The 19,308-nt window shown below is 44.1% G+C and overlaps 1 protein-coding gene across 1 annotated transcript in view; it reads right to left on the reverse strand.

Moving 5' to 3' along the window:
* The window catches only part of ccdc69 (coiled-coil domain containing 69), a 39,034-nt gene extending 21,904 nt beyond the window's left edge, over positions 1-17,130 (reverse strand). Inside the window, exons 1-2 of the mRNA XM_083651328.1 lie at positions 17,013-17,130; positions 1,689-1,755 (exon numbers count right to left, since the gene is read on the reverse strand). Of these exons, the coding sequence (XP_083507454.1) occupies positions 1,689-1,755; positions 17,013-17,033 (88 nt within the window). The 5' untranslated portion in view covers positions 17,034-17,130. The remainder of the gene's footprint in view (positions 1-1,688; positions 1,756-17,012) is intronic.
* Positions 17,131-19,308: the final 2,178 nt, after the last annotated feature.

Consider the following 19,308-nt stretch of genomic DNA (forward strand, 5'->3'; position numbering starts at 1 on the left):
TACAACTGTGTATTAATGTTTTAAAATAAATTCTTACAATAAAGAGAATAATGACTAATTGTGGCAAACAGTTGGCACTTCGCAAAATTGTAGTTGCTTGACCGTGCTACAGGAAAACTCCAGTAATCAAATACAAAGGGTTCATTTTAGTATTTAGTTTCAGTGCATTTTCCTTGTCATTAGCTCTGCCTCTCAGTATCTAAATATAAGATATGACGTTTGTATTGATCATGCAAACAGGGATCGAACTACACTTTAGAATAGTGCTTTGAGGAACCTTGAGATATTCTGCAGATTGCAACTGTAGGGGAACCCGAGACGGTGCCATGAGGAACTCCAACACAAAGGGTTACTGATGCTACTGTGGTATTTAAACTGTCAAGCCATCACAGAGCCTCTGTAGTATTCAAACCTGAGGCATGAGGCTATATAAAGATGCTGTAAGCAACACTTTCAAAAGCAGAAGGGCTTTGAGGAACCTTCCAGGATTTGTCAGAGTGAAGCTACAGGGTTCGTCCCAGAAGGTTCCTGTTTCTTAAAGGTTCTTAGAGGGTTCAAGAATCATGACAGTCGTCTCTAGAGCTCCTTGTCAGCGTGTACGTACCCCTCTCCCAAATAAGTGGTTTGAGTGGCTTTATAAAATGGATAGTTCCGGTCCTTGATTATGATTGGCTGAGCCACGTTTCGAAGCCGTTGTAAAAAGAAAATAGCTACGCCCGCTGAGTCTAACAACATTCGTCAGCCTCAAAGCGCACGGAGGATATACTGTTTCCGGCTTAACCTGCGCTGTTTTTCCGGGCGTATCTCCTTGCTGTATTCACCTTATGTAGCCCCGCCCACTTGACCCAGTTGTGTTATGACTTCCTGTTCAAAACACACGTCTGTTTTACCTGCTCACTAGTACTGTACTGTGGCAGGAAGTGTCAACACAATAGGAAGTAACTGGCTGACCCCTGTGTTGGAACATAAGGTGAATAGCACAGAATCTGACGACACGCGAACGTTGAACTGACTGGAGGGGGCGGGGCTTGAAGGACTACTACATTGCTTGGCGGAAGAAAGGGTTGTTATCAATATAGAAATACAGAAATAGCTTTATTATCACAGTTTGGCAAAATGATGAGGTAATGAGTGGTGTCCTATTTCCTAGGTGATTGTTTTCTACCCCGCCCCCTTGTGGTGCCCTTTTGAAGGGCAAGGGCCAACGTGAGGGACAGTCAGAAACAAGGGCTAGGGGCAACAATAAGAATTGGGATTGGGCCAAAATGTGTAACCTAGGTTTTCGGCTCTGAAAATCTGTGCTACATATGAAAGAAGTGCATCTTGTGAACATGTGTTGGTGGGCTTTGTTATTATGTACCAAAGTGTTTGTGTTTCTTATATTTATTTTGTATTCATTATATTTCTGAATATTAAAGTTGACTTCATAGGAACAGGTGCTTGCTTCACTCTACAGAAGCACCTGCATCACCACTTCAACAGCCAATGAATGAGCTTTGAGAAGAACGATGAGATAACAGGAAGTGAGGAAATGTTCTGAGGCTGAAAACACTCAAGGAGGAAACCCACAGCCTGACACACACGCACACACACGCACGCACGCACGCACGCACACACACACACACACACACACACACACACACACACACACACACACACACACACACACACACACACACACAACTTACCTCCCCCATCTCGGTGGTTGTTGACCTCCTTCTGTGTCTTCTCACCCTTCTTGCCTTTGCTTTTCTTCTGATAACGAGAAGAACAGGAATGGTTATCGATGTACGGAAACTATGACATCACCCAGACAGCCCTGAGCCGTGAGAGTACAAACATTATGACATCATCCAAAAACATCATGACATCATCCAGACAGCCCTGAGCCGTGAGAGTACAAACATTATGACATCATCCAAAAACATCATGACATCATCCAGACAGCCCTGAGCCGTGAGAGCACAAACATTATGACATCATCCAGAGCATTATGACATCATCCAGACAGCCCTGAGCCGTGAGAGCACAAACATTATGACATCATCCAAAAACATCATGACATCATCCAGACAGCCCTGAGCCGTGAGAGCACAAACATTATGACATCATCCAAAAACATCATGACATCATCCAGACAGCCCTGAGCCGTGAGAGCACAAACATTATGACATCATCCAAAAACATCATGACATCATCCAGACAGCCCTGAGCCGTGAGAGCACAAACATTATGACATCATCCAAAAACATCATGACATCATCCAGACAGCCCTGAGCCGTGAGACCCGGGCGGGAGTCAGCAGGTTCCCATCCAGAACAAACAGGACAGCAGCACTGGCTGGTTCCTGCTCTCTGGTGGAAGGAAGGCTGTTAATCCAATCGCACACGAGGTGACGTCACCTCGCCTCCAGATGTTTCCAGCAGCTCCAGTGGAGTCTGACATGAGAAGATGTTTCAGGATGTCAAACATGTTTGGTAAATGTCAGCTTTTGGTGTCAGCCCCTCATAGGGTTGTCAAAAGTATCGATAAAAGTCAATACTAAAAATTTGAAACGGATACAATACTCATTTGCAACAGGTATCGATAAGTATCAATACTAAAAATGTGAAACGGATACAATACTCATTTGCAACTTTATCAATATCAGCAGTGCTTTCTCTGAATGAAAAATCAAACCACTGATTTGTCCCTCCCTGTCATTGGTGGGTATCTTTTGCTTCAACACGTTCAAAGTATTCTGATAGGCTGATGACTAGAGCAGGGCTAATCTGCTGTGTTATGATAGGCTGATGACTAGATCAGGTGTAATCTGTTGTGTCAGGTCAAAGTTTTTAGTGAGTTTTATCAGGCCCAGATTATGGAGAACCGTGCATCTGTCTGTCCATCTTTCTCTGTTTATTTTTTATGCCTCTTGATGTGTGGTTGTCATCCCGCCGCGTGGTATCGAAAATGCTATTGAGTATCGATATTTTCCTGGGTATCGGTATCGAAGTAAAAATTCTAGTATCGTGACATCCCTAGCCTCACAATCAAAGAGTGAGGGCTTCTCTCTAGAGACGCCATTTTACACCGAGAGACGTTCAGTTCAGTTCTATTTACAGCCCCTCATCACATGCATGTCTCAAGGACTGTACATAGCATCATCACAGTCACATGCTAACATCATATATACACAAGTTAACATGCCTAGGTTACATACTACACATTACATACTACACATTTGACTAGATGCATTGTGCTACTACACAAACACAGTATCTTTAGACTGCGGGAGGAAACCGAAGCACACAGAGGAAACCCACGACACCGGGGCGAGAGCAGCATGCAAACTCCACCAGAAAGGACCTGGGTGGAGATTCGAACCCACGACCTTCGTGCTGTGAGGCAACAGTGCTCTTTCTCTCTGCTGCCGTTCAGGAGAGACTTTTTGGATTTCCCTGGAAGTCTATTGGGATCGGGTATCGATGGTGATACAGGAGATCAATAAGGCTGGAACTATATGAACTAATATTTTGGACATTCAGCCAGAAAGTGGACTCACATGATCTCAAAGGGGAAAAGCAAGGCAGCAGCAGTGGGAGTTGAACCCCTGACCCTGGTAGCTCTTCTTCTTCTTATGTAAAGTGGAGCAGAGAGGCTCTTATGAAACCTCGTCTGCCAACCTCCCTCTGATTAGGCCTTTCTTTCACTATTACATAACTCCGTTGCTGCACGTCGAATCCAAATGGCTGTGTGTGTGTGTGTGTGTGTGTGTGTGTGTGTGTGTGTGTGTGCGTGTGTGTGTGTGTGTGCGTGTGTGTGTGTGTGTGTGCGTGCGTGCGTGTGTGTGTGTGTGTGTGTGTTTGTGTGTGTGCGTGCGTGTGTGTGTTTGTGTGTGTGCGTGTGTGTGTGCGTGTGTGTTAGGCTGTTGACTGGTGAGCTTTAGGTCTCAATCTCTAGTTTCTAGTCTTCTTCATTACAGCAACATGATGTTCATTTAGTAAATAATGTCCCCATTTAGCAAAAAGTAGACGATAAAGCAGACTATGCTTTGGGGGCGTGATTGACAGGTCTTCCTGTCCAGTCATTGCGCAGCTCGCCAATCATTGACCAATAGCAGGCGGCGCTGCAGCTCTTCTCGTCCAAAATATAGTCTCAGGAGGTCTTACGTCAGCACGCATCCAGCGACGAGGGTGTGAATCAATCGCAAGTCCAATTTCGGGGTTTTGCAGACACTAATCATGCGGCAACATCTGATTGGCTGGGCTGTTACGGAGGTCTGGCACGCCGTCCGTGGTTGGTCAATTATGTCTACGTTTCAAAAGTAGGCCTGTGCACATCCCACCTTCATCCAGGTGCAGGGCAAAAGGCGTGATATTCAGTAGGAGAGAATGAATGTCCGCACACCGGTTAAGCTCCCATAATTTAATAATTGAAATAGCGCAACGTTTCGACCCCACACGGGTCTTCTTCAGGCAATCAATCAACAAGGCACAGACAGGAAAAAGGCAGTTAATATAGCTGTTCAGGTGATTAGTTAATGGTAAACACCTGCCCATCAGCTGATCCGGCCTGTACAACAATTTTTTTATATAAAATTGGTTTAAAACCCCAAGAAAGGGGCATAGGCTACATTCAAAATATCACAATATGAAAGTTAATAATACATTAATATTTCCATCAATAAACCACACCCTTGTTGCAGAAAATAAAATAAAATGAGGAAAGGGGAAAGAAAACCAACAGCCAGTGAGCTGAGCTTAAAGGGACAATTCGCACTTTTTTGCTTACTGGTCAATTATGTCTGTCATGCCTCTTTTTTTTTGTCTTGGGGGGGCGGGCGTTAAACCACTTCTCAAGAGTTGTGTTGCAGACGTAGATGTATCCTATCTACAGCTGGCTACTGTGACAGTGTCGCAGTAGCCAGCTGTAGATAGGATCCAAATATGGCCACTTCTGCCTCCCCCGCCCACCAAAAAACAAAACAAGATGGCAACGGTGAAAATGCCAAACTCAAGGCCTCAAAATGGGAGTCCAGAAACCAATGGGTGACGTCATGGTCATAGATATATATAAAGGCTAGTGTCCTCTAGTAAGAGAGTGGCGTCAGCGGAGGACCAAAATGCAAGAATCATTAGCCAATGAACAGCCAGGAATGGGTCTCGCGCTACTTTTGCATGCTAAAATAAAGCCGATAATGTACAATTTGATTGATTTCAAGGGATGAAAAACCCTTTCAAAGTACAACACTGTCTATTTTGATGCAACTCGACAGTGCTGCTTTTTTTACTGAAGAGTTCCACTTTCTACTTCCTGGAAAAAAAACTGGTCCATTGGAGTGAATGGAGATGTCGGAACTCTTCTATTATACGGCTCTGATAAAGGCTAGATGGCTTAAGGCGGAGTCAGCAGCGTCGTTGAACGGCCGTCATCTTGCTACAGTGCCTTTCTGGTACGTTCTATGGTAGCTGGTGACCTGCACAGACAAAAATACTCATAACTCGCTGAAATCTTGACGGATTTACAAACGGTTTGGTTAATTACAAGCATATTCCGTTCCCGAGATAGACCAAAAAAAAAAAAAAAAAACTAAAAACACTATTTTTTTGATGAGCTCCAAATTACACCAAAATTAAACCGAAGCATCTATGCCATGAGAGGGATTCAGGCACAAAGTTTCATGCAGTTTCATCCATTTCCCTAGGAGTTATGATCATATGATGTTGCCATACTAACCCAACAACAGATGCTCATAACTCCTAGTAGCTCCCTGTAGCAAGATGGCCGCCATGCGACGACGTCGCTCTCCATTGGCCGGCAGCGCGGGTAAGCTATCTAGCCTTTATATATATCTATGGTCATGGTAGCTAGCTACATCCATATTTTTATACAGTCTTTGATTCCACCCAACACACGCACACACACACACGCACACACACACACACACACACACACACACACACACACACACACACACACACACACACACACACACACACACACGCAAATATGGCCATTGGCCAAACGATCCCACCCTGGGACACACAAACACACGCCAGCCAAAACGTTTACTGTATTGCCACACACCCACACCCCCCCCCCCCCCCCACACACACACACACACACACTCAACCAAACAATCGCACCCTTACACACACACACACACACACACACCCACACACACACACACACACTCAACCAAACAATCGCACCCTTACACACACACACACACACACACACACACACACACACACACACACACACACCAACCCACTGTATAAACACTTGTAAACAACTGGGTCCTCTCTTTATTTAAACGTGGGGACTGAAACAATAAACAGCTGTTTGATACAGAACGGCTGGCTGAGCTCAGGAGGACGAGCTGCCGGCTGTGGGACGTCCCGGGAGGAGCGGAGAGGTTTACAGGTTAAACCTCTCTCTGTGTTCCGAGAGAGAGAGAGAGAGAGAGAGAGAGAGAGAGAGAGAGAGAGAGAGACCCTCACTTTTAACAAGAGCTATAAATCAGGGGCCTCCTGTCTCTGTCTCCACTGTGTGTTTGGACAGTGCAGGGCGAGGCACTGCCTGTCTGCACTTCACCTTCAGGAAAAACTGGACCCTACGTCTTCAATGGCACAGAACACTTTTCACACTGGAGATTTCAATGCAGTCAAAATGCAGTCGAGTCACATAAGTTGGGCACATATGGCACATAAGTTAGCTGACATAAGTTAGCTAGTTAGCTAACTTGTTAGGATACTAGGGCACATAAGTTAGCTAACGTATGTGCCATAGTATCCTATAGCTATCTAGGGTGAGGGTTAGTTAGTTGTTGGTGGTCAGTGTGTTTCCGCACACCATTACTGAGTCTGAGATACATTTAGACTTCATGTGTTTTGCAAATAAAGTGACTTTTTTTTCTCCTCCACAGCAAAACCACAAAACACAACTAAACATAAAGCGGTGATAAAGCAGCGTGCGACGTGCAAATGCATCTCATATGAAAACACTTCAAAATGTTAGTTAACAAAGATTCATGTTTTGCTTTCTGTTGCTTTCTGTTTGTGTTGCCATACTTGTGAGGACATTCATTACGTTGAACTCAGAAGAACGTCACCTGACCTCATTCTTAGCTCTATTCCCAGATTCAAAACAGCTCCACTTCCAAGGGGGAGTGAACATAATATATCGCTGTCTTTCCTCGGAGGATTTTCCCAAAGGCCTCTCAGGGATGGACATACAAGGATATGTCACACACACACCACACACACACACACATACACACAACACACACACACACACTCTCGACTACATGACAGAATGTGTGCTCTGTCAGTTGACTGTTGAAAAGTTCCTCAGGCGTGGTGGAAGAGCCGTTGAGCGGAGGGGATTGAACGTCTTGTGAAGAATCAGCAGCAGCTGAAACTAGTTTTTTTTCTTTTTTCGTTTCGTTTTTCCTCCAACGTGCTAAATATCTCACGTTTGAGCCGAGGAAGGAGGAGTCTAACACGTCTGCAGACAGAGAAGTCAGATGATCTGGCCTGCAGCCAGCAAACCCAGCCCCGGGGGTTCAAAACCTCAACAAGAAGCTTCTGCACAAAAGTGGAACACCAAAAAACTGGTAAAGTCCCCTCAGACCCTGCTCACACCTGCCATTCATCCAGAGGAGGAAATTAATAACAAAGAGTGTGGTTTGTTTTAAAAGCCACATTGTCAGCCTGGTCTCATTAAGCGCTCGCTGTATGTGGCGCTGACGCTGAGAGCTCCCATCAGCCCATGTGCTCCAGGAGGAGAACCAGAACCACCCATTATGCCAAAGACAAGAACATTGTGGTGCGGTAATACAGTGCAGTGGTTCTCAACGTGGGGTCCCACCAGGGGTCCTTGACGGGGGTTTACCAGCAAACTGATGAAATGTTAAACTAAATAATTATTTCATTTACAAATCGTGAACACAATTAATGCAGATGATCATAGCTTCTCTGCCATCGCTCTTCCTTCTATACACAGACTCATGGAATTCTGGACAAAATTATCTCCAGCAATACAAATATCCTCTGATTTGGGTCTGAGAGACAACATCTCATCAAGTGGTGAGATGTTGACGATAAACCGTGTCTCTAAATTAGGGACGTTCCTGTCATGAAAAAGGTTCAGAATCACTGCAGTCATTTAAATGGGTTCTGGGGCCGTCTCCATTCTGAATCTCCTCCACAGAGCCTTTGAAGTATTACAGGCACAAACGCTGAGTTTGACTCTATTAAAAAGCTGCAATCGACAACGTGAAAGGACTTAGAAGGAGCCCAGGGGTTTCCCACAAGCTTCCATGACGACGAAGAACAACCAGAGCCCTTCATAAAAAACTTCCTTCTGCTTCTTTATAGACATTTAATGAGCAAAGTAGGGGGGGAAACATATGAGGCAGGAACTGTACTCAATGGATCTGTCATGGCTGCACTTGAGCTTTTTAGCTTTATTGGAAGTTCTAACATGTTCAATATGAAGCCGCATGCCACCGGCTTTACAGGCCAGCTAAACAGTTTCATAGACTTTTTCCACGTCCATCACTTTGTATGTCGGTTTTTGTATATCGTACTTTGTATAATAGTGATTATACACCTAGATATCGTATCGAGTTGATAGTAAATAAATAATGTAGTAATATAGTTAGACGGTAACATATATGCATGGGTTATACATGTATTATACATGAGATTGGACTTGAATTATATGGATGTACTATGGGTGGACAGATGATAATGATTGATAGACGGATAGTAATGTATTAGTTAGGTTATAGGTAGATGTATTATATTATAGTATTATATTCCAGTATATACTGTATATAGTATTTTAGGACGATAGTAAGGTTGTGATGTAGGTTACATGGTTATTTGGATGGACATATACTGTATTTAGAACCAGGTTGAGTGAGTTTTTGTTTGTTTTCTCTTGTTTGTCTTAAATGTATGATTTTAAAATGTGTTTTGTCTTTTACTTTGCACATTTGTAATGTATCTGTATTGTTTGTTTTGACTGTGGACCCCAGGAAGAGTAGCTGTTGCCTTGTGTAACGGCTAATGGGGATCCTAATAAACTAAACTATATCGCTCCAGAAGATGCCAAACAATAAAAGGTCTGCACACGTGAATGTTCCAGAGACAGCTGTCTAGCTAGCAGACACGGAGAAGCTCCATTTCACATGCTGCAATTACATTGATTTTATGAGGAAGTGTTTGAGCACCAACACCTTCTCCCTCAGCGTAGCTCACATTTTGTGGAGCCGACTCGTGAAGGTTCACCGGACGTCGGAGTAGGAGGGCTGCTCGATTATGGCAAAAAATCATAATCACGATTATTTTGGGCTGATATTGAGATCGCGATTATAACGTGATTATTCATTGACTTTGGCAACATTGTGCATTTATTGAACATGAAAAAACGTGGCTTTTTATTACTGGATTTCTTGAAACTTTAAATATAATTTAACTGAAAAACAAAGAAATAAATGAAAAAGTAAAAAAAAAGAAAAATAGATGAATAAATAGGCGAACTAAAATAAATAAAGAAACCAGAGAATATTCACATTTAAGAAGCTGGTTTGCTTGCTGCTGGAATTCGATAAGTTTGACTTTTTTTTATTACTCAAATTACTCAAACCGATAGTTGGCAATTAATTTAATAGTTGACAACTAAGCCATCAATTCAATCAATATCAAACGTTGACATTTGACGATTGAAAGTGAACAAGGTTTCAGACCACTTCCTACACCAAGTATTCTGCTGCAAATGGCAAACATCTCGTCCTGCCTCAACACATTGAAGTGCTGAATAAACACTGTTCCGTGCATAAAGACTCGTATTGAACTATTTAGCCGCACGGCGAAGAACTATAAAGTCTCGTTGTCAATATTGTGCCGTTTTTATACGCTTGTAAGTGTCTTAACAGCGTCTCGCAACCCCCGTCTGTCCCGGGTGCTTTCTCGCCTGCGGCTTTCTGCTTCACACTTATCCAGTTGTCTCCATCGGCCGACAGATGGTCCAGCAGTAGGAGGTTACATCTGCCTCCCCAGACCCACTTCACACGGCCTTCAGGTTGAGCAGGAGACCCACTTCACATCACCTTCAGGTTGAGCAGGAGACCCACTTCACATGGCCTTCAGGTTGAGCAGGAGAGCTGTGTTTGGTTCTGGTCATCTGCCTCCCAGACCCACTTCACATCACCTTCAGTTTGAGCAGGAGACCCACTTCAGATGGCCTTCAGGTTGAGCAGGAGAGCTGTGTTTGGTTCTGGTCATCTGCCTCCCAGACCCACTTCACATCACCTTCAGGTTGAGCAGGAGAGCTGTGTTTGGTTCTGGTCATCTGCCTCCCAGACCCACTTCACATCACCTTCAGGTTGAGCAGGAGAGCTGTGTTTGGTTCTGGTCATCTGCCTCCCAGACCCACTTCACATCACCTTCAGTTTGAGCAGGAGACCCACTTCAGATGGCCTTCAGGTTGAGCAGGAGAGCTGTGTTTGGTTCTGGGTTTGGAGCAGGATCCAGTTTGAAAGATGAGATAGTCGAGTGGAGGCTTGCAAAGACAGTCAGGTCTGGGCTTGGGAAGATACATGTGTTGAAGATCATCATGTGGGTTGTCCAGAGGTGAAGTTTGAAACCCACAGATTTTAACGGACCCCTGCTTTATACAGCTTTTGCACCTCGGTCCGGCCAGCAGAACGCCTACCCGTCATCATTTCACGTCATATTTAAACATATGAAAAACAGTTATGCTTTTCAGTGACTGTTAAAGTGGATTGATGCTGTTAACTATCTTGAAGCTAACAACAAGTCAGTGAGATCTTTCATGACTTTTGCGCCCTGTACTGGCAGTTAATACAGAGCAAAATATCCACACAACTCATCTGTTATAGAGACCAACTGACTCAGTGAGTCACCTTAGTAAGTTCCAGTAGCAGCTTAATGTTAGGAGGAGGACAGCATGGTAATGTTATCTTTGAAACACATTTTAACATAGGTCTACACTACAGGTTATCTTACAAGAATATAACTAGATCATAATTTGCCTACTGTTTATTCTCGGGGGCCCGGGTTCCCCCCCTCTTCTGTCAGTCCTCTCTCCTTAAATATATGCTTCTCCTGGCCGATAACCGATAACGATAAACCGATAAATAATTTTTGTATTTAAAAAAATAAGTTCTTAACCTGTATTTTATGCACACCTGGGGTAAAAAAAAGAAAGAAAGAATGAAAGGGCAGATGTAGTGAGCAAAGATGGATGATTTAATATTCCATAGCTCTGACCTAACCAAATCTAACTGACATCACTATTGTGATCACAACACAAACAACACTTCTGATATAATATGATTGTTTTAGTAAGGTGTATCATTCAATAGTCAATACAAAAAATAATAGCTTTTATAGAACCGAAAGTCTATAGCTGCTTAGTCTGCAGATAAAACACAAAAGGCATAGTAATGTAGAGTCTTATTGACATGTTACTGGCAACTAAATGGGCCGTCTGAATTTTGCATTGGGGTCAGTTCTATGGAAGTGATGCAGGCATGGAAAGCCTCACTATGAGCCATCATATCTGTGTCCTTTCACTTTTTAATTGTCGATTAATCGACAATGAAAATAATCGTTAGTTGCAGCGCCTCCTAACAAGATCTGTGCACTTTCACATGATGTGCCGCTGTTAGAATATGACCGATTTGACCGGTGTAAAAAAGCTGTTAGGCGTTAGAAACTGGGCAAAACCTGCTGGTATCTCCTTGCTGGTCTCCCTCTGACAGAAGAGGTTGGTGTCTCTGACTTCTTTTGGAAGCTGCAGTTTGACTTTAACATGCAGCTGTTGCATAGTGAACTTTAACCAGGACGCGATGATGTCACCGTATGATGTCACCGTTAAAACCAGACCAGGACCGAGTTAACGAGGTTTCCTCTCCCCACAGCACAGCGCCGTTCGGCCATGATGAGACAAACTGTGGCTGCGGTTTGCATGAGACTTAATGAACGAGAAGGAACAAAAAGTTAATTCTGAATGAAATCATTCCGAAGGAGGATCACCACACAAGTGTTTACATGAGCGTTAAATATAACGATCCTCCCGCGTGCTACGTCCTGCCAGGTGAAACTCCTCGCTGTCAGGTGAAAAGAAGCGGCTGGCGACTGCACGTGTATCGGAGGAAGCACGTGCTCGTCTACAACTCTCCCCAGATCGGCAGAGGGGGTGGAGCAATGACCAGGACAGCAAATGGAATTGACCAAGTACAAAATGTGAGAAAAAACTAAAAACTAAAAACTTGATCAAAAATAAATAAATACTTTCTAATAAATGTCAGCAAGAAAAAGACAAAAAAAGGCAGCAGATTAGGTTCAAACCCTCTGACCTCTGACCTCCCTGTGGACAAACCCTCTGACCTCTTGACCTCCCTGTGGACAATTTGCCATTGAGGAAAGTATCACAGTATTAGTGTCCTCTAGAGAGAGAGTGGCGTCAGCGGAGGACCAAAATGCGAGACTCATTAGCCAATGAACAGCCAGGAATGGGTCTCACGCTACTTTTGCATGCTAAAATAAAACTGATAATGTACAATTTGATTCAAGGGGGGAAAAACCCTTTCAGAGTACAACACAAACTGTCTATTTTGCTGCAACTCGACAGTGCTGCTTAATCCAGGACCTTACTTCCTGGAACTCTTGAGAGTAAAAAAAACTGGTCCATTGGAGTGAATGGAGATGTCGGGACTCTTCTATCTATACGGCTCTGCACAGTATCATAACATGACATCATCAGCGCCTCCGGCAGCATGCAGCTGAGACAGTGGAACAGGCTGTAAGCTCTGACTGCCTCCTCCCGCAGCATGCAGCTGAGACAGTGGAACAGGCTGTAAGCTCTGACTGCCTCCTCCTGCAGCATGCAGCTGAGACAGTGGAACAGGCTGTAAGCTCTGACTGCCTCCTCCTGCAGCATGCAGATGAGACAGTGGAACAGGCTGTAAGCTCTGACTGCCTCCTCCTGCAGCATGCAGATGAGACAGTGGAACAGGCTGTAAGCTCTGACTGCCTCCTCCGGCAGCATGCAGCTGAGACAGTGGAACAGGCTGTAAGCTCTGACTGCCTCCTCCTGCAGCATGCAGCTGAGACAGTGTGGAACAGGCTGTAAGCTCTGACTGCCTCCTCCTGCAGCATGCAGATGAGACAGTGGAACAGGCTGTAAGCTCTGACTGCCTCCTCCTGCAGCATGCAGCTGAGACAGTGGAACAGGCTGTAAGCTCTGACTGCCTCCTCCTGCAGCATGCAGCTGAGACAGTGGAACAGGCTGTAAGCTCTGACTGCCTCCTCCTGCAGCATGCAGATGAGACAGTGGAACAGGCTGTAAACTCTGACTGCCTCCTCCAGCAGCATGCAGCTGAGACAGTGGAACAGGCTGTAAGCTCTGACTGCCTCCTCCGGCAGCATGCAGCTGAGACAGTGGAACAGGCTGTAAGCTCTGACTGCCTCCTCCGGCAGCATGCAGCTGAGACAGTGGAACAGGCTGTAAGCTCTGACTGCCTCCTCCGGCAGCATGCAGCTGAGACAGTGGAACAGGCTGTAAGCTCTGACTGCCTCCTCCGGCAGCATGCAGCTGAGACAGTGGAACAGGCTGTAAGCTCTGACTGCCTCCTCCCGCAGCATGCAGCTGAGACAGTGGAACAGGCTGTAAGCTCTGACTGCCTCCTCCCGCAGCATGCAGCTGAGACAGTGGAACAGGCTGTAAGCTCTGACTGCCTCCTCCCGCAGCATGCAGCTGAGACAGTGGAACAGGCTGTAAGCTCTGATCTGTGTGTATGTTCCAAATATTCACGAGTTATCCTACTAGCCTACTATAGAATCAATGATACAACTTTTTTTTTTCATTTTTCAATGAAACTGAAACTGAAACCTGAATCGATACTGTTGCAAATGAGCATTGTATCCTTTTCAAATGTGTAGTATTGATACTTATCGATACTTTTGCAGTTTGGCATCCTTACCTGCTATTGCGCCATCTCCCTCTAAAAGTTGTAAACATTGAGGATGAGATAACTTGGCTCACGCCCATACATACAATGATCATCATCTGACGACCAATCAGCAGCAGCAGCAGCAGCAGCATGTGATTAGTATCAGACAGATAGTGAAGTAGAGCAGTTTAGTCACAGCAGGTGGGCTCCAGACTGCTGCAGATAAACACACGTAATGAAGGCGCTAGGTTTCGTCAGTCACAGACAGTTCCCGTCTTAACTGTCTGACGCAAAGATCTGACGCAATGCACCGGTCTAGGAAGCCCATAAAACGTTCACGTCAGACCACAGACGCCTGGAGGAGGAACCCCATGTGAGCAGATCTTTTTGCACAATTACACAAGTGTTCGTGATTTAGGTGGGGTCCAAAACACTCGTCCTTACTCACTCTTCTCACTCTGACTCCCACTGAGTCAAACAACACTGAAAACAAAAGGTTCCCTGCTTACCAACACGAGGGTCGCAGGTTCGAGTCCCAGGAGGAATATTATAGTGATAGCAGAGGAGATCAAACAATTATCTTAATATAAGGTGCAATAAAAAGTCTCTTTACTCACTATTGAACACCTTAGAAACACTATATGCCCCTAAACCACGACTATAGGAAGATTATAGTGATTTCATAGGAGACAATAACACCATTAAGGAAGATAAAGTCACTATAGGGAGCCAAAGTGAACGTCACTTCCTGCCTCTCTCAGCGTACCAGCGTCTGGAAAAAATATGAATGTGGTCAACGGAGAGAGACGCGACTCTTTTTGATCCCGTTTGAATTGTGCCACATATGTTTGTCAATGTAAACGATAACGTTGCAAGTCAAGAAAGTCGCAGTTTGTGGTCAAACTGTGGCACTATATAAGGGTGCTTTCACACTGGCGCCCCGGTACCGTTCCCGAGCACACTTGTCCCCAAATTGACCCCAGGTCCCGGAACGTTTGATGAGTGTGTGAACGTTCCGTTCCGCACCCGGGCGGGGAACCGTGACTGGGTCCACTTGAAAAGGGGGTCTGGGGAACGCTTTGGCGTGCCGGGGAACGGAACACTTGCGAATGTGAACGCCAACCGTACCGAACCACATAGACAACACACGGGCGAGGATACACTCCAGGCGTAGTTGATGTTAAGTGTACTCTTCAAGTGTTCCGTTCCCGAGCGCGGAAGAAATGTGGTAATGTGAAAGCTGACCAGCGGGGGAGAGGGGAGGGGCGGCACTTGACGCCACGAAAGCAAACGTTCACAGTGAGAAACCACCCTAAGTTATAAATCAGAAAAATACACACAACCAGTAGCATAAGTGACATCTCTCCCACCAGTCCATGTTGTTGATGGTGTGACGTATATTGTGCAACACGAGGATGTAGTTGATTGACAAACCATACGAACCCTGAACTCTATCGGTCCCCCACTTCCTCTCCCCCCTTAGGCCTCACACCCTCTAAACACCTGTTGGACTGTTTGACTTGTTTGTGTGCTGTACTTATGTATTTATTGTTGGGAAGAGGGGTTAAATGTTAAATGTATTCTTGTATGTCCTGTCTCTCGCAGAGCTTCACAGTAAACTGTACTGAAACTAAATACCACCAACCTGGTTGTGTGGCAATAAAAGTATCTTGTATCTTGTCTTGTAAAACTAAACCTTACGTTTCAGTTTCAGGACAAACTGCAACTTTCTTGACATGCAGTTATCTTTTAAATTGACAAAGACACAAAAAAATGTGTACCCCGTGGCACAATTCAAACAGGATCAAAAAGAGTCGCGTCTCTCTCCGTTCACCACCATTCATATTTTTTCAGACGCCGGTACACTGAGAGGCAGTAAGTGACCTTTACTTTGGCTCCCTATTGAGGAGCACCGACACTGTAAGTTACTGGTATATCAGTGGACTATTAGAATAGCTTGAGAGAAAACTACCATAAAGTACAACTACAAAGTCACTATTGCGTAACATAAACATACTGGAAGTCCAAATTATGATTTGTATAATGTTAGCAATATATAATTTGTGCGTGCATGACATCACTGGTCCACAACTTAACTCTAATCAAGTCTCAATAACTGTCAAACTAATGAAACCGTTTTCTGATATACTACTGATTTTGTAATGGTACAAAACTGGTTGAACTGTTCCTTTAACTCACTGTTGAGTAACACAGACACTGTAAGTTACTATTGCTAATATTACTCGAATATTATAGTGATATTTTAGGAGATAAAACTAACAGACAGTCAATTTAAGACAATAGCAAGTAACATAAACACACTTTAAGGCCCAGTAGGATTATTATAGTGTTGATAGCAGAGGATAACTAGATGCAATAAAGTCACTTTAAAGTCACTATTTAAGACACTAAGTTGTTATTGGTATATTATCCTCTTGCATTATCATAAAATGGTGAAGCTATAGCTAAAGGCACTAACTGAGTAACATAAACACTATAAGAATATTGATAAGGGGAGGTTAAAGTCACCGTAAACGGACTATTGAATACCAGAGAAACACTACCTGTCCCTATAGAAGTATTATTAGTATTATAGTGGTTTTTTACTCAGGTTTGATAGCAGCCACCGTGGGAAACGGTTACGTTAACCGTCAGAAGATGCCAGATTGGAAACAGATGCTGTGTGTGTGAGAGAGAGAGAGAAAACAAAGGTGCAATATGTTTTCATATCTAACGTTAACCGTTACATTTCCACTAGATTCACACAAACTCAATCGGGTTTCTTCTTCGCGAAACACATTTTTCTAACGAATAAATGAAGAATACAACGCAAACTGGTGGTTCATTTTCCGTGCAGCTCACGTCCTCCTCGGTCACCACCATGCCTCAGTCACGACAATAGCCTGTTAATGAGCTTCCTCTCTCTCTCTCTGCTGCAAACTAACTTCCCCCCAAACACCCTGAACTCAACTCTGCCATTTACTCGACTTTAGTACATCTGCTGTGCTGTAGCTACTGGTGCCCCCGGTGCGTCACCCACCTTGCTGTGGGTGCAGCCCATGCCTCCTCTCCGGTGTGTGTGCTCCTCTCTGGACCTTCTCCTCCCCTCTGCTCTCTGTTGACAAGTTAAACTTTCAAACGGACAAAAAACCTCCTCTCCTCTCTCCTCTCCTCTCCTCTCCTCCGCTCACCTCCTCTCTCTGAACGCACCGCCAAGGCTGCCAGAGGGGGCGGGGCCTGCCGGTGCTGCCTTCAGGCGCTCCTCGTAAGCTGCTCGTTTCATCGGTCGTGTTTATCAAAGGTGTTTCCTTTTTAGTGAGGCCCAACTTTAAAATCATGTTGAATTTTTGCCATTGTTTACAACACTCACTGTTTACAACAACAACGATGACAATAAAAATGATAACAATAGAAGAAGAAGAAGAAGAAGAAGAAGAAGAAGAAGAAGAAGAAGAAGACATATGTAGCTTTTATCATCTCATTATAATGGAGAACAAAGAATAAGCATTTTGGAAGAATAGGTAAAAAAAAAAAATATATATAATCATCATCATCATCATCATCAGAGATTGATAGATGCAGGAATTTGCCATAGATTAGGCTTCTGGCACTGTGGATGGACTGAGAATAAAGTTGTTTTTGTGTGTGTTATTAATTGTTAGTTATTATGTATGTGAGTAAGAACACCTAAAAGTGTATAGCCTACTACAGCATGGCTACTATCAAATGTAATTATTATATCCCATCATTACCAGTGTTGGACAAGTTACTTTCAAAATTTAATATATTACATATTACTAGTTACTTTCACTTGAATGTAATAAGTTACTTTACAATATTACTGTCTGTGTACAGTAATACTTATTACACTACTGTTGCATTACTTTCACCAAAATAACAGCAGTAGCAGAATGACATCGCCATCCTGGAACCATCCAGAAAAATAATTTAAATCGCCTTGAAGTCATGTAAATGTCCAAAATTCTAAATGTTATCCTTTTCCGTTGTTATTGTCACTTACAGTGGTTATTTGCATAAAGACACACAATTTTATGAGGAAATGATTGTATCTTTATTTGTGCTTTGATTTTTTTTTTCAACGAAATTAATTGTGCAACTTGTGTTACTTGACAAAGTAACTAGCCTATTACTGAAATCCTATCAGTTTGATTAATGAGTTAATGCTAAAAGTAATATATTACATGTAATACGTTACTTTTGTAATGAGTTACCACCAACACTGATCATTACAATGCTTCCTCTTCTTTGTCGTTCATGTGAGATTGTAATGTTAATCTTTACGACAGTACATGAACGCAGCATGAATCCAAACTGTGATGACGCGAGCTCAGCAGCTCTCCAAGCAGCATGTGAAGCCGGTCAGCGTGCCGTTTCACACAACACGGGCGGTGGAGATCTGTGACATGCGCAGTAGAAGCTCTATTGTCTGTGATTTAAACGGTTACCGTACAGCTGAGAAAAGCTGCGCATACCAACGCTAATGGCGCACAAAATGTTTCAGTCTGGAGTGACTGTTTGTCATTTGGTTTTCAGAAGCGTTTATTCACTAAAATCACAGCGCTATGATAATCTAGGCTACCTATTTTGGCACGTAGGCCTATTTATAGAATATACTAACTCACTTAATTCCACAGCACTTCATATTTTGGTCATTGTGATAATGTCCCCAAATGATCAGCTGAGAAGGAACAGATGTGGCTTTATTTTAAAATATGCTTGTAAATAAAGTTGTGGCACAGCAGGCCTACCAAAAGGTTTATTGTCTACCAGTAGTTGTCAACGTGGGGTCCGAGGACCACCAGGGGTTGGGGGTGGACTGGGATCATAATTCAGGCCGGGCATTAGATACCAAGCAGGCCAGGCCGATATTGGCTGACGCGCGTGCCGGCGTCCGAAGGGCGGCGGCGAAAAATTTGGGCCGTTTGAAGCTCAATTTGGGCCGTTTGAAGCCAGATTTGGGCCATTTGACGCCGAATTTGGGTCGTTTAAAGCCAGATTTGGGCCGTTTGAAGCCTGATTTGGGCCGTTTGAAGCCCAATTTGGGCTGTTTGAAGCCCAATTTGGGCCAAGTCCAATTTTACAATGAGATGCACCCACTTTAACCCTGAATAAAGTAATAAAACCACTAGTAAACCAGTAGGCGGCGCCTGGCCTGCTGTTCAGTGAGTGGCCTGGCCAGGCCACCGGGCATTTGCCCGACGTGCCCGATTATGCAGTCCGCCCCTGCCAGGGGTCCTTGAAGGGGTTCCAAGGGCAAGGGGGTCCCGTCCCCAGTACCTGATGAATTGTATCAGGTAATAATTGTATTGTATGAA

The sequence above is a fragment of the Poromitra crassiceps genome, assembly GCF_964638095.1.
Source record: "Poromitra crassiceps genome assembly, chromosome: 15".
NCBI lineage: Eukaryota > Metazoa > Chordata > Actinopteri > Beryciformes > Melamphaidae > Poromitra > Poromitra crassiceps.